Source organism: Coregonus lavaretus (assembly GCF_964263955.1).
Source record: "Coregonus lavaretus genome assembly, chromosome: 17".
Classification (NCBI taxonomy): Eukaryota; Metazoa; Chordata; class Actinopteri; order Salmoniformes; family Salmonidae; genus Coregonus; species Coregonus lavaretus.
In genome coordinates this window covers 28275364-28289037 of record NC_140004.1, presented here as the reverse complement: position 1 = coordinate 28289037, position 13674 = coordinate 28275364, and the positions used below count along the sequence as shown (strand labels likewise).

General features: G+C 49.2%; 1 protein-coding gene across 2 annotated transcripts in view; it reads left to right on the top strand.

The window, feature by feature from the left end:
* The first annotated feature begins 651 nt into the window (after positions 1–651).
* The window catches only part of LOC311145122 (non-selective voltage-gated ion channel VDAC2-like), a 27056-nt gene continuing 14033 nt past the window's right edge, over positions 652–13674 (top strand). The window contains exons 1-2 of one of the 2 annotated variants that reach the window (XM_084181314.1): positions 658–720; positions 5132–5244. In XM_084181314.1, coding sequence (XP_084037440.1) covers positions 5136–5244 — 109 coding nt within the window. In that variant the 5' untranslated portion in view covers positions 658–720; positions 5132–5135. Of the gene's footprint in view, positions 721–5131; positions 5245–13674 lie in introns of both variants that reach the window. The other variant, XM_084181315.1, reaches the window with a different exon arrangement.

Sequence of the window (13674 nt, the reverse complement as noted above, 5' to 3'; positions counted from 1 at the left end):
TGGCTGGTGTAGGCTGTCATTGTAAATAAGAATTTGTTATTAACTGACTTGCCTAGTTAAAATAAAAATATATGTATTATTATAACTAGCTACCAAGAAGCTATTTCAGGCTATGAATCAAGTTATCTTAGCTGGCATGCCTGCTGGTGAGGTTGGTAGACTTTAGAAAAGCAAGCAATAACTAAATGTACTGAATAAGACTCACATTCCTTTCAATCTTTTACCCAGATTTTAGCAAAGATGCAGAGAAGCATATTTAGTTTTTTTTTTTTTAAATGGAGGATACAGACAGCTCAAGAGGTACGCTTAGATATGCAGAAAAATATCCATACTTTTTTTTAAACATAGAATTAAGCATAATGATTATGGCTCTAGATTGCAGGAAAAAGCAGTTTCAGGTGTTTGAAAAATGCAAAATTCTCCAACTTCCTGACTGGGGGCGGACAGCCATCCTCACGTACTTTGTGCCCCCTCAGATTTTTGGGATGCATGACGCCCCTGCCTGCAAAACATAAACAAGCTTTGGAAAACAATTGGCTTGTTTTGTAGACTACCTCTCTCTCTTTGCTCAATGACAATTACACAACGACCCCGCCCTCTTTGTCCGTCTGATTGCGCCTGCTCAGTCCGCACCTCTGTACTTTCTTTTTCTCCTTCACTGTGCCCTATTGCGCGAGACCCAGACTGTTCTGAAACTCCGCGCATCGCCCCGCAAATAAGGTAGGGAATTCATAACACCAACGATATTTTATTCAGAAAAACTTTCACGGCTATTTGAGTGATATTGAAATAATATTTTACTCATTTGATTTTTGTTTAGATGGCTCAAAGTGTGGAAGCGAGAGTACAGTGTGGTAGGCTACAGAATAGTAGGGCTGCAGGACAGGGCAGGCCTGACTATCTGACAACTGCAAATGTCTCAGTACTTTTACATATTCAGGCATTACAACTTTCGGACAAAGTAGATAGCACTAGGCTATGTAGGTTTATTATAGGATATACATAAACTGATTATATAGCCTATAATAAAAATGTTGATGCTAACTAGTGAGTATTTCGCACAGTATTTAACTTTTAGTGCCAATTACAGTCTCAGAATTTCAGCAGAATATTAAAATGGCTAGACAGTTATTGTCAATTCAATTGTAGATTTTGTGAATTGTAATTTTTTTCTCCAGAGTATCTGGTTCTAGCACTATACATTTTTGCAAACATGAGCAATGCATTTAACTATGAACAATTGAGACCTAGGCTAGCCATCTGTCTATTCCAAAGGGCAATTATGTGAGCCCATAAATTACGCCCTATATAATACATTGTCAGTGTTTTATAACATGTTTTGTAAATTTGTATGCCCATTAACAGCATGGTTTGTGCCCCAGAAACAAAGAGGGTTAGATTTATCCTCGTGTTGGCATAGTGCTCTTTACGCATGCTGGTTCTGATGTAACACGCAGCAATTCAATAATCCATCGCCAGAAGGTCGGCCCACAACAGAAATGAAAGTGAAATACGATTTGGAATTTCAAGTCATTGTGAAAAAATAGTAATCACAATCCAATTGTACCTATGGACAACAAAGAATGATCCAAGCCTTGCTTCTTATTGTCTGAAGCAGTAGGCCTAGTCCTTTTAATAAGTCTGAAGAGAGTAGGCCTATAGCCAGTGATAGTACGTTCAATTTTAGACTCAGACGGTAAAATAATGCTGTTAATCACAATTTAGGTTCCTTGGCTGTGTTTAGTGTTGAGCAGATGAATAATTAGCTCCATATACACAGGCTGAATATCAACCCCTATAGGAAAATGGCTGTCCTGAAGTGCCTGGCGTTGGCTGGAAGGAATTTACATTTCGGTCATTTAGCAGATGCTCTTATCCGGAGCATCTTACAGGAGCAATTAGGGTTAAGTGTCTTGCTCAAGGGCACATCAACAGATTTTTCACCTAGTCAGCTCGGGGATTTCAACCAGCAACCTTTCCACTAGGCTACCTGTTGAGTAGGCAATGTGGTAGCCATAGCTAACCCATGCACCACTGTATATTCAGGCCATAAATTCACTAGGTGTAGCCTAATTTGGCTGCCTTCGACCTTATCTCACACTCACACGTTCCACTACCAACATGCCATCTGTCTATTAGGCCCACCTGGATTACCATTAACTAATGAGTAACAAAGCATGATATAATAATGGCTTTTAAAGGTGCAATATGCAGAAATCGCTCCTCCATTTCCTGGATACAAAAATTCTAATAGTTCGCCGAATTTCAGTTTATGTGACAAAACAAGCAAGTGTAGAGAATCATTGTACCGTCTAAACCGCTGTGAAATATATTTTAAATAACCAAAAATATTGTATTTTCAGCTGTTTGAAGCTGGTGTACAAAACAGAAAGTAAAAGATGCAAAAACGAAACTTAAGAACGGGAAGCATAGAAATATTACACATAGAACATATCTACCACTTCTTAGACTTGCTTTCAATGCGAATGATATATCTATAACTCACATTTCTATGTGAATTTGGCAGTTTATAAGCAGACCTTAAGTAAAGCGTCACCCTCGCCTGTCCCTAGTCTGTCTCCATCACCAAACCAGTGTCTCTGGGCTGGCATGATAATAACTTTTGCAGCTGACTGATATCCCCAACAATGGTGCTTATTTAGTTTGAATAGCATAAAGACCCAGGAATACAATTGTGAATACTGGCTGTCTGGTATCTACATTTCCCAGGATCCCACTGGATGTGTTATATCCATTTGGTCATTTGGGCCAGCCAAGTTGTTGTCTGAGTGTGCACTTGTTTTCCTGTCCTGTGCATAGCTGATTTATGAATGTCCTTGTGACCCCTGGAGCTCAGTGAATGTGTGTTTGACATTTGTTTGGGGGACAGGCTAGTGAAGGGGTCAGAGGAGGCGAGTGAGAAAGAGAGAGAGAGTGGGAAGTCAAGAGAGAGGAAAGTAGGGGTCAAGGGTGGAGATAGGAAAGAGTGTGCGTCTATGGGGGTGTGGGTTGGGTAGGAGTGATGAGAGGTGTGTGTGAGGTTAGGGTAGCAGGAGGTAGAGGGGTAAAGCATCCATTTCAAAATGGCATGGTCATATGAGGCATGGTGTCAAGTCCACCTGGGTTATTTATAGAACAGGGGTCAGGGGGAGAAGGGGGAGGAGACAGTGAGGAAGCTGGGAATAAGGGACTGAGTAAGGAGGAATGGAAGTGAGAAGGGGCGTGTGGTTACGTGTGTGTGTGTGGGGGGTGTAACTGACAAAGACAGATCCCACACCGTGCTGGGTCTGCAGAATGGCCCCTCACATCAGCCAGCCTACTGTCATAAAGTCCCTGAGCATAGACAACAGCACTGAGGAAAACATAGAGGACAGGACTGCTCTCCTCACATCACTCACATTATGGAGTGAGGTGTGTTTGTGTGTGTGTGTGCGCGCGTGTGTGTGCGTATGTGTGTGTGGTAGGGGGTGAGTGAGTCTAAATTTCCAGTGACACCAGGGTAACCATCACCACGGAAACAAATCATCCACCTCACTGCTGTGTCCCCAAATCACCAGATGCTCTCGTACCACAGTAAGGTATGTGTGTGTTACCAGATCATCAGATGTTGTCATAGGTGGTGTGTGTTTGTCATCTATACAGCCGCGGGCCCTTTGGGTGATAAACATATCAGCAGTTCTCTATATGGGCCATAGAGCACTGCTTTATCAGTGCTGAGGACACACCCTCTGGTCCCCTGTAGCTCAGTTGGTAGAGCATGGCGCTTGCAACGCCAGGGTTGTGGGTTTGTTTCCCACGGGGGGCCAGTATGAAAATGTATGCACTCACAAACTGTAAGTCGCTCTGGATAAAAATGTAAATGGTTCAGTATAATAGGGTGTCCACCGTGAAAACGTGCTTTGGTGATGACATTTGTATTTATCATGGATCCCCATTAGCTGCTGTCAAGGCAGCAGCTACTCTTCCTGGGGTCCAGCAAAATTAAGGCAGTTATACATTTTAAAAACATTACAATACATTCATAACAGATTTCACAACGTATTAAATGTGTGCCCTCAGGCCTCTACTCTACTACCACATATCTATAACATCACTTTATATTATAAAATACATTTTACCAAGACAAATATGATTCTTCGTGTTCTGAATAGTTCAGTGGGGTCTTTCTCTAACATATCATTAAAGCTACAATATGTAACTTTCTGGGCAACGCGGCTAAATGCACATAGAAATGTGAGTTATAGATCTGTCATTCTCATTGAAAGCAAGTTTAAGAAGTGGTAGATCTGTTATAGGTGCGCTATTTCTATGCTTCCCGTTCTTAAGTTTTGTTTTTGCATCTTTTACTTTTGGTTTTATACTCCAGCTTCAAACAGCTGAAAATACAATATTTTTGGTTATGCAAAAGATATTTCACGGCGGTTTAGATGGTACAATGATTCTCTACACTATACTTGCTTGTTTTGTCACAAACTGAAATTAGGTGAACTATTAACATAGGGCACCTTTAACATTATATCCAAAAAGTTGGATTTTCGTAACCTAATACATTCAATAATAAGCACCAAGCTCTGTTGACAGAGTGGTGCAGCTTTCTTGCCGAAACTTTTAGAGGATTTTACATTTTGTGTTCGTTATCTTCCTAGTTGTTTCCACTCAGTGCTCCATTGACATTTCAGAGATACGCTTGTTTTTGTGAGAAGTCTTCCAAAATGAACTTCCTATTAATATGAACAGTGTATTCTAAAATATGAAAATACTACAAATCAATATCTATCTTACATCTATATTGTTTTCTGTCCTTCGGATTTGAGAAGAAAGATGAGGAGTTCAATGGTAAGCCTGTCAGGTACCTTCATTCTTGCACAGCATCCAGCCTATCTGACGCAATGCTATTTTCCAGATTTTTGGCCACTTCTTTTCGCTGGCCTCCATTGATTTAGTCGCCCTAATTTTTACCACCAATACATTTTTTACGGATTATGATAGAGACATGAGGTTTGGACCAGTCCAGTTAAACCAAAGCAGACCAAACTCACAGTACACACACCACTAGCATTGTTGTGAAAACAGTGAGAGATTGCATGCCTAAGTCTTCTGTCCTTCCTTGTACTCTTCCCCACATCTGAAGAGTCATGTCAGACAAAGGAGGAGAGAAGGCGAGCGTGGTGAGGAAGGAGGCGAGTCCAGCAGCACAGGCCAATCAGAACAAAGGAGCTCCCTGTGCGCCATGTTGCCACAAGGGTGAGTGAGGGAGGTGGGGGAGAGAGGGACAAAGATGTCATCAGGGTCCCCTGGACTGTCTCAATCGATCGATCAATCTATCATTCAGATGTTACAGATGTATAGCACTTATTACAAACACAAGTGTCAGAGAGTACTTAAAGGGATACTTCAGGATTTTGGAAATGAGGCCCTTTATCTACTTTCCAAGAGTCAGATGAACTTTTGGATACCATATTTATGTTTCTGCATGCAGTTTGAAGGAAGTTGTTAACTAGTTCTAACGCAATTGCTAACTAGCGTTAGCGCAATGACTGGAAGTCTATGAGTGTCTGCTAGCAGGCTCACGTAACTACCTCTAACTTCCTTCATACTGGACACAGAGACATAAAAATGGTATCCACAATTTCATCGGACTCTGAGGAAGTAGATAAAGGGCCTTATTGTCAAAATCCCGAAGTATCCCTTTAAGAAACACTGGGCTTTTTCCCACACCCAACAGTCCTTGTTTCCATTCTTGCCCTGTCCTTGTCGCCATTCCGTCACAACTACGGATGTGAGAGGACTTGATAGGTAACGTGATACGTTACATGCCACTAATCTGAAAGGGCATATATTAAAGTGGTCATTGAGGGGAAAAAAACTTGAAAGGAGACAAGGGTAGGAAGGTATTAGGAGTGTTGGGACAGCCCCTAGTCACCAGCAAGAGCAGAAAGAGACACACTGCCACAGCAAAGTCACCTTCACACACACACACACACACACACAGGTCCAATATCCAAGCAGAGACACAGGGGACCATGGTGACATTATAAAAGTTAGCATAGTGCAGTTGTGTGCAGTGGTAGTTGCTGACCAGCCAAACTCTGGCTTAGGCTTAGGCTTAGGCTTACTTTCGTTCAATAGCGCATAGTGGCATACTAGAGTGAGTGCTGTGGCGTATACCGCGATCGCTATATGGCATACATCTGCTTCCACATCTTCTTACGCTAACAGTTTCAGACGCAGGCAGCTAGCTACTAACAGCACTGACTTAGGCAATGAAGTGACATGCTTTTAAAGGCACAGTTCACCCCAAAATCAAACAAACTTTGATTTTAGGGCAACTTATTCCTATCTTAAGGTGTCCCAAATCAGGCTGTGCCATGTGGTTTCCTATTTAGAGAGATGTTTACCTGGTATACCAGGGGCCAAAACACAAGCAGTCCCTGCCTCGTAAGAGTCAATCCCATTAAGTTAAACCATGCTAGCTAGCGGTTCACTAATAGACTGATGCCAGGAATAAATGGTGTTAAACCAATTGGCTGGGCTAGAGTGGGGAGGTAGGGGGGAGCGAGAAGCAATATATCACAGGCCCAGTAGACCAGATCAGGGCTACTGTAGCTGGCCCGGCCATCAGTACTTGACAGTACATTGATTTGACAAAGAACACCTTTATAAAAGAGAATTAGATTCCCACATTTAGCTCAGTAACAAGGCTCCAACTGTCACGGACAGAAGAGGACCCAAGAGCGCAAGTTCAAATTCAGAGTTCTTTATTGAAGGTTTCAGGCGGGAAGAGGAGTGCCAGGGGTGTCAGGGGTTCCAGGGGTGCTACAGGGTCCTGTGGGTACCTGTGCTCCGGGGGTCACCAAATGTCCGGGGGTGTCCAGTCCAAGTGCTTAGTGTGTGTGTTCCCCAGTGATGGAGCGGCGTATCGGGCTGAGGGTGGTGAAGCGTCTGGGCACGCTCATCTGGTGGTCGGAGACCGGAGGGGCTGAAGATCGGAGAGTAGTCGAGGTCCAGAAGGCAGGTCGGGCTAGACGGGGCAGTAGAACAAGGAGGCAGTCAAGAAAGGATCGGTATCACAAACAGGAGTCAGAGCGCAGACAGGCAGGTTACTGGTCCGGGTTTGAAGACGATCTGACAGGGCTTGGCTGAAAAACAGGGCTTGATATACTGGGAGAGGTTAGTGGGGAAATGCAGTTCAGCTGGCAGAGTAATAGAACAGAGTGAGGCAAGGTGAGGATGGTGAGTGGGAAATGCAGTGCAGCTGGCCAGGTAACAAGAGCAGAGCAGGGCGGAGCCAGGTGGAGCTCGTTAGGCAGAGTAGGGAGAGAGTGAGCAGAGTGGCAGAGAATTGAATGCAATTAATGTTGCTACCAGGGAGAGAGAGTGCTCATGACAGGACCCCCCCTCCAAGGGACGGCCCCAGAAGTCCCAAGAACAACATCATGCCGGGAGGGTGGAGGGGAGCAGGCGGCGGGTCAGAACTCCTCCGAGCGGTCCGAGTGAATCTCCTCATCCTCAGAAGGAGCTGGAGGGTCACGGTCGGGAGACAGGACAGGCACTGAGACAGGAGCAGGGTCAGGCACAGGACAGGAAGCAGGGCGGGCAGGACGGCTAGGAACCCCTCTTGGACGGCCCCTACGGATTGCAGGCTGATCAGGATGTAGTCGGTGGAAGTCAGTGATAAGGGTCCGGTCCACTATCCTCCTGGCCGGGATCCAGGTCCTCTCCTCTGGACCATATCCCTCCCAGTCAACGAGGTACTGGAGACCCCTACCCCTTCGCCTAGAGCGGAGCAGCCGCCGGACGGTGAAGACAGGACCGCCATCTACGAGGCGCGGAGGAGGTGGCGCCGGAGCTGCAGGGACCAGGGGACTTTCATGGACCGGCTTGACCTTGGAGACGTGGAAGGTGGGGTGGACCCGCATGGAAGCGGGCAACTGAAGTCGGACCGCCGTTGGACTGATGACTTTCTGCACAAGAAAAGGACCAATGAAGCGAGGGGCCAGCTTTCGTGATTCAACCCGCAGCGGCAGATCCCGGGCAGACAGCCAGACCTTCTGACCAACCCGGTAAGTAGGTGCTGGGGTCCTCCGTCGGTTGGCACCGACGGCGTAGCTGGTTCCAGACTTCAGGAGCACAGTGCGAGCCTGGGCCCAAGTGCGGCGGCAGCGGCGGGCATACGCAAGAGCAGACGGACAGGTGGCATCCGCCTCCTGGCTGGCAAACAGTGGAGGTTGATACCCGTAGACACACTGAAAGGGGGAGAGCCCGGTGGAGGAACTGGTGAGTGAATTATGGGCATATTCCACCCAGAGCAGGTGTTGAGCCCAGGCCCGGGGATTTTGGGAAGCCACACACCTCAGTGCCTTCTCCAGCTCCTGGTTCATGCGTTCAGTCTGGCCGTTTGACTGCGGGTGGAATCCAGACGATAGGCTGGCGGTGGCCCCAAGGAGATGACAGAACTCCTTCCAAAAGGTTGCTGAGAATTGCGGGCCCCGGTCTGACACTATATCCTGGGGTAGGCCATGGATACGAAACACATGTTCCAGGACCACCTGGGAGGTCTCTTTAGCAGAGGGTAGTTTGGGAAGGGGCACGAAGTGGGTCATCTTACTAAAGCGGTCAACAATGGTAAGGATGACTGTGTGTCCGTCAGAGGGCGGAAGGCCCGTAACAAAGTCCAGTGAAACGTGGGACCAGGGCCTCTTGGGTATGAGTAGGGGTTGCAGCAACCCAGCAGGAGGCTGGTTGGGGGTCTTGTTTCGGTTACAAGTGGGACAAGCTCGGATGAATTCTCGGACATCCCGTCTCATCCGCCGCCACCAGAACCGCTGGCGGACCAGATGAAGGGTGCGAGTGATGCCGGGATGACAGGCCAGACGGGATTCGTGCCCCCACTGAATCACAGGTGACCTGAGATTTGCTGGAACAAACAGACGGTTGGGGGCGCTGGTGCTTGGACCTGGCTGGTCCCGAAGAGCCTCCATGACCTGCTTCTCGATCTCCCAGGTGAGGGCCGCTACGACCAAGTGGCTGGGAAGAATGGGGGCTGTCATGGCGGTGGTCTCGTCCTTCTGAAACATCCGGGAAAGAGCATCAGGTTTGATGTTGCGAGATCCCGGGCGGTAGGAGAGCGTGAAATTGAAGCGCGTAAAGAACAGAGACCACCGCTGTTGACGGGAGTTCAGCCTCCTGGCTGTTTGGATATACTCCAGGTTCTTGTGGTCTGTCCACACTACGAATGGTTCCTTTGACCCCTCTAACCAGTGCCGCCATTCTTCAAGGGCGAGCTTGACAGCCAACAGCTCGCGGTTCCCAATGTCGTAGTTGCATTCGGCAGGGGTTAGCCGACGGGAGTAGAAGGCACAGGGGTGCATCTTGCCATCCTCAGCTGCTCTTTGAGAAAGCACTGCACCCACTCCCACGTCCGAAGCATCTACCTCCACCACAAACTGCCTTGCTGCATCTGGCATCTGGAGGATGGGAGCAGAAGTGAAACATGTCTTGAGGATATTGAAGGCCTTATCAGCAGCTGATGTCCATTGGTACGGTTGTTTAGTGCTGGTTAGCGCCGTGAGGGGTGCAGCCACTGTGCTATAGTTTCTGATGAATCTCCTATAAAAGTTGGCAAAGCCCAGGAACTGTTGCAACTTTTTCCGAGACTCAGGAACTGGCCAGGAAGTGACAGCCGACACCTTCGTGAGATCCATCTGAATGCTGCCCTCGGTCACCACATACCCCAGGAATGAAACGGTTTTGGCATGGAACTCGCACTTCTCTGCCTTCACGAAAAGAGAGTTCTCCAGCAGGCGGCGCAGGACCAACTGGACGTGGTGCGTGTGTTCTGACAGAGTCTTTGAGAATATTAAAATATCGTCAAGGTACACAAATACGAACGTATTTAGCATGTCCCTGAGGATATCATTCACTAGGGCTTGAAAAACTGCTGGGGCATTGGTGAGGCCGAAGGGCATGACGAGATATTCATAGTGGCCGGTTGGTGTGTTGAACGCTGTCTTCCATTCGTCTCCCTCCCTCATCCGCACCAGATGGTAGGCATTGCGAAGGTCCAGCTTTGTGAATACAGTGGCTCCCTGCAGCAGTTCGAAGGCAGACGAAAGTAAGGGCAGTGGGTAGCGATTCTTAACCCTGATGTCGTTCAGACCCCGGTAATCTATGCATGGACGAAGAGAACCGTCCTTCTTGCCGACAAAGAAGAATCCCGCTCCTGCGGGGGAAGATGACGGTCTAATTATCCCGGCGGCAAGAGAGTCATTAATGTAGTCCTCCATGGCCTTTCTTTCCGGGGCTGACAGTGAATACAGACGACCCTTGGGAGGTGCTGTGCCAGGCAGGAGATCAATCGCGCAGTCATAGGGTCTGTGTGGGGGTAGAGATGTCGCCTTGGATTTGTTGAACACCTCTTTCAGGCTGTGGTAACAGGCCGGAACATTGGATATGTCGGGGGTAGCGCTAGATCTTTCCCGGTGAACGGGCAGGGTGGCCCCCCTTAAACAGGTCTGGTGACAACTCCTTCCCCACTCACGGACTGTTCCTGTCTCCCAGTCGATGTGGGGGTTGTGCTGACGGAGCCACGGGTATCCAAGAATGAGTGGTTGGCCAGGTGAGTGTAGGAGGTGAAACTGGATGGACTCCTGGTGGTTTCCTGACAGCAGGATTGTCACAGGGGCGGAGATATGAGTGACAGTGCCAAGATGATGCCCATCCAGGGCTCGTGCAGGAATGGGTTGTGTCAGTTGATGATGGTTCACGCCCAGTTGCTGTGCAAGCTCAGGGTCCATGATGTTTGCTTCGGCTCCGGAATCCACAAGGGCGGCCAATGTATGAGTCTTGTCAGAAAGCTGAAGGCGGAGATGAAGCAGGGTCTTTCGGATGGAGGGAGACTGAAGGCTTGTTGAGCTCACCCGGATCTCCCCTACACCTGGTGAGCTGCGGCTTTTGCCGGACAAGTGGCGACACGGTGATTTTCGCCACCACAGTAGAGGCAAAGGTTGGAGCTTAGACGGCGCCGACGCTCCTCGGGAGTCAGAGAGGCACGGCCAATCTCCATGGGCTCAGGCTGATTGAGTTGGCTATGGGACTTGACAGGCAGGGGCTGGACAGAAGCGGTATCGACCCGAGTGCGGATGGCAGGTTGACTGAGACGGCCCTTCTCCCTCCTCCGGGTCTGTATACGGCGGTCAATGCGGACGGCAAGGTCAATGGCGGCATCAAGCGTTGAGGGCGGGTCATGGGAAACAAGCTCGTCTTTGATATAGTCCGCCAGGCTATGGAGGAAGGCTTGCACCAGTGCCTCTGGGTTAAACGAGCTTTGACTGGCCAGGGTACGAAAGTCAATGGAGAAGTCTGCCACTGTCCGATTGCCCTGACGGATGGTGAGCAGAGCTTGTGACGCTTCGGCTGTTGGCGAGCCTAGGTCAAAGACCTTTAACATCTCCTCCTCAAAGGCACTGAAGGAGGCACAGGCTGGGGTTTGCCGGTCGAATTCCGCCGTTCCCCACAACCGAGCTCGACCGGTGAGATGTGTGATGACATACCCCACCTTGGCTCCCTCTGTTGAGAAAGTCCTGGGCTGTAGTGCAAACTGGATTCGGCAGCTGCTCAAGAATGGTCTTACTTGCTTCTGGTTGCCATCAAAACGTTCCGGGTTCCCAATCTTTGGTTCAGGAGCGTGGGGATCTGGTGGCAGCACTGCCGGGCCTGCAGCATTGGGACCTCCAGCGGAGGGATGAAGGAGTGTCGGTGGTACAGGAACAGAAGGACCAGGGGGGGGTGCAGGTGGAGTAGCCGGGTTTGAGAGTAGTTGCAGGGCTTGGGCTAGCTGTTGTTGCTGCAGTTGGAACTGTTGTTGCTGCTGGTTGAATAGCTGGAGAAGGGAAGCGATGTCGCCAGCCATCCGATTTATGTCTCCCTCAGAGCGTTCCAGTCGCTGTAGGGCAGTCATCTCTGGCTCTTCTTCCATCGTGGTCAGGGAGTGCGCTGGGTCCATGATGGTCAGATCGTTCTGTCACGGACAGAAGAGGACCCAAGAGCGCAAGTTCAAATTCAGAGTTCTTTATTGAAGGTTTCAGGCGGGAAGAGGAGTGCCAGGGGTGTCAGGGGTTCCAGGGGTGCTACAGGGTCCTGTGGGTACCTGTGCTCCGGGGGTCACCAAATGTCCGGGGGTGTCCAGTCCAAGTGCTTAGTGTGTGTGTTCCCCAGTGATGGAGCGGCGTATCGGGCTGAGGGTGGTGAAGCGTCTGGGCACGCTCATCTGGTGGTCGGAGACCGGAGGGGCTGAAGATCGGAGAGTAGTCGAGGTCCAGAAGGCAGGTCGGGCTAGACGGGGCAGTAGAACAAGGAGGCAGTCAAGAAAGGATCGGTATCACAAACAGGAGTCAGAGCGCAGACAGGCAGGTTACTGGTCCGGGTTTGAAGACGATCTGACAGGGCTTGGCTGAAAAACAGGGCTTGATATACTGGGAGAGGTTAGTGGGGAAATGCAGTTCAGCTGGCAGAGTAATAGAACAGAGTGAGGCAAGGTGAGGATGGTGAGTGGGAAATGCAGTGCAGCTGGCCAGGTAACAAGAGCAGAGCAGGGCGGAGCCAGGTGGAGCTCGTTAGGCAGAGTAGGGAGAGAGTGAGCAGAGTGGCAGAGAATTGAATGCAATTAATGTTGCTACCAGGGAGAGAGAGTGCTCATGACATCCAACACAACTTTGGATACTACTTTAGTATGAAGCTATGTATTTGCCATTCATACTGAATAGCCTAGTATACTAGTGTGAATATTATTTAGGACACAGTCAAGGATTGTGTGAGCACCTTACCAAGAGTAAGGCATTAGTGGGCCTGTATATCCACTAGTTAGTAGACACTGTGTGGTGTATGTTGGTGTGTGTGTTTGCTTCTGTTGAAAAACTTTCTAGAGCAGCGTGTGGTGTGTGTGACTGTGAACGCATACAGTGCCTTCGGAAAGTATTCAGACCCCTTGACTTTTTCAAAATGAATAAAACAAAAAAAATCCTCAACAATCTACACACAATACCCCATAATGACAAATCGGAGGAAGTCGTGACAGTACCCCCCCCTTGACGCGCAGCTCCAGCAGCGCGCCGACACTGGCCTCGGGGATGGCCAGGAGGACGCGGAGCAGAGCGAGCCGGATGGTAACGGTGGAAATCCCGCAATAGGGAGGGATCGAGGATATCCCTTACCGGAACCCAGCACCGCTCCTCCGGACCGTACCCCTCCCACTCCACAAGGTACCCGACGCCTCGAATCCAGGATGGAACGGAAGGAGTACGCCGGGGCCCCCTCGATGTCCAGAGGGGGTTGAGGAACCTCCCGCACCTCAGACTCCTGGAGCGGACCAGCCACCACCGGCCTGAGGAGAGACACATGGAACGAGGGGTTAATACGGTAGTTTGGAGGGAGTAATAACCTATATGTAACCTCGTTTACCCTCCTCAGGACTTTGAACGGCCCCACAAACCGTGGGCTCAGCTTCCGGCAGGGCAGGCGGAGGGGCTGTTGAGACAGTACAGCGCCTATCCCTACCTCGGACGCATCCACCTCCACTACGAACGGTAGTGATGGATCGGGATGGGCCAGTACCGGGGCTGAGGTGAACAGAACCCTCAGGTTACTGAAGGCCCTGTCAGCCTCAGCAGACCAGCG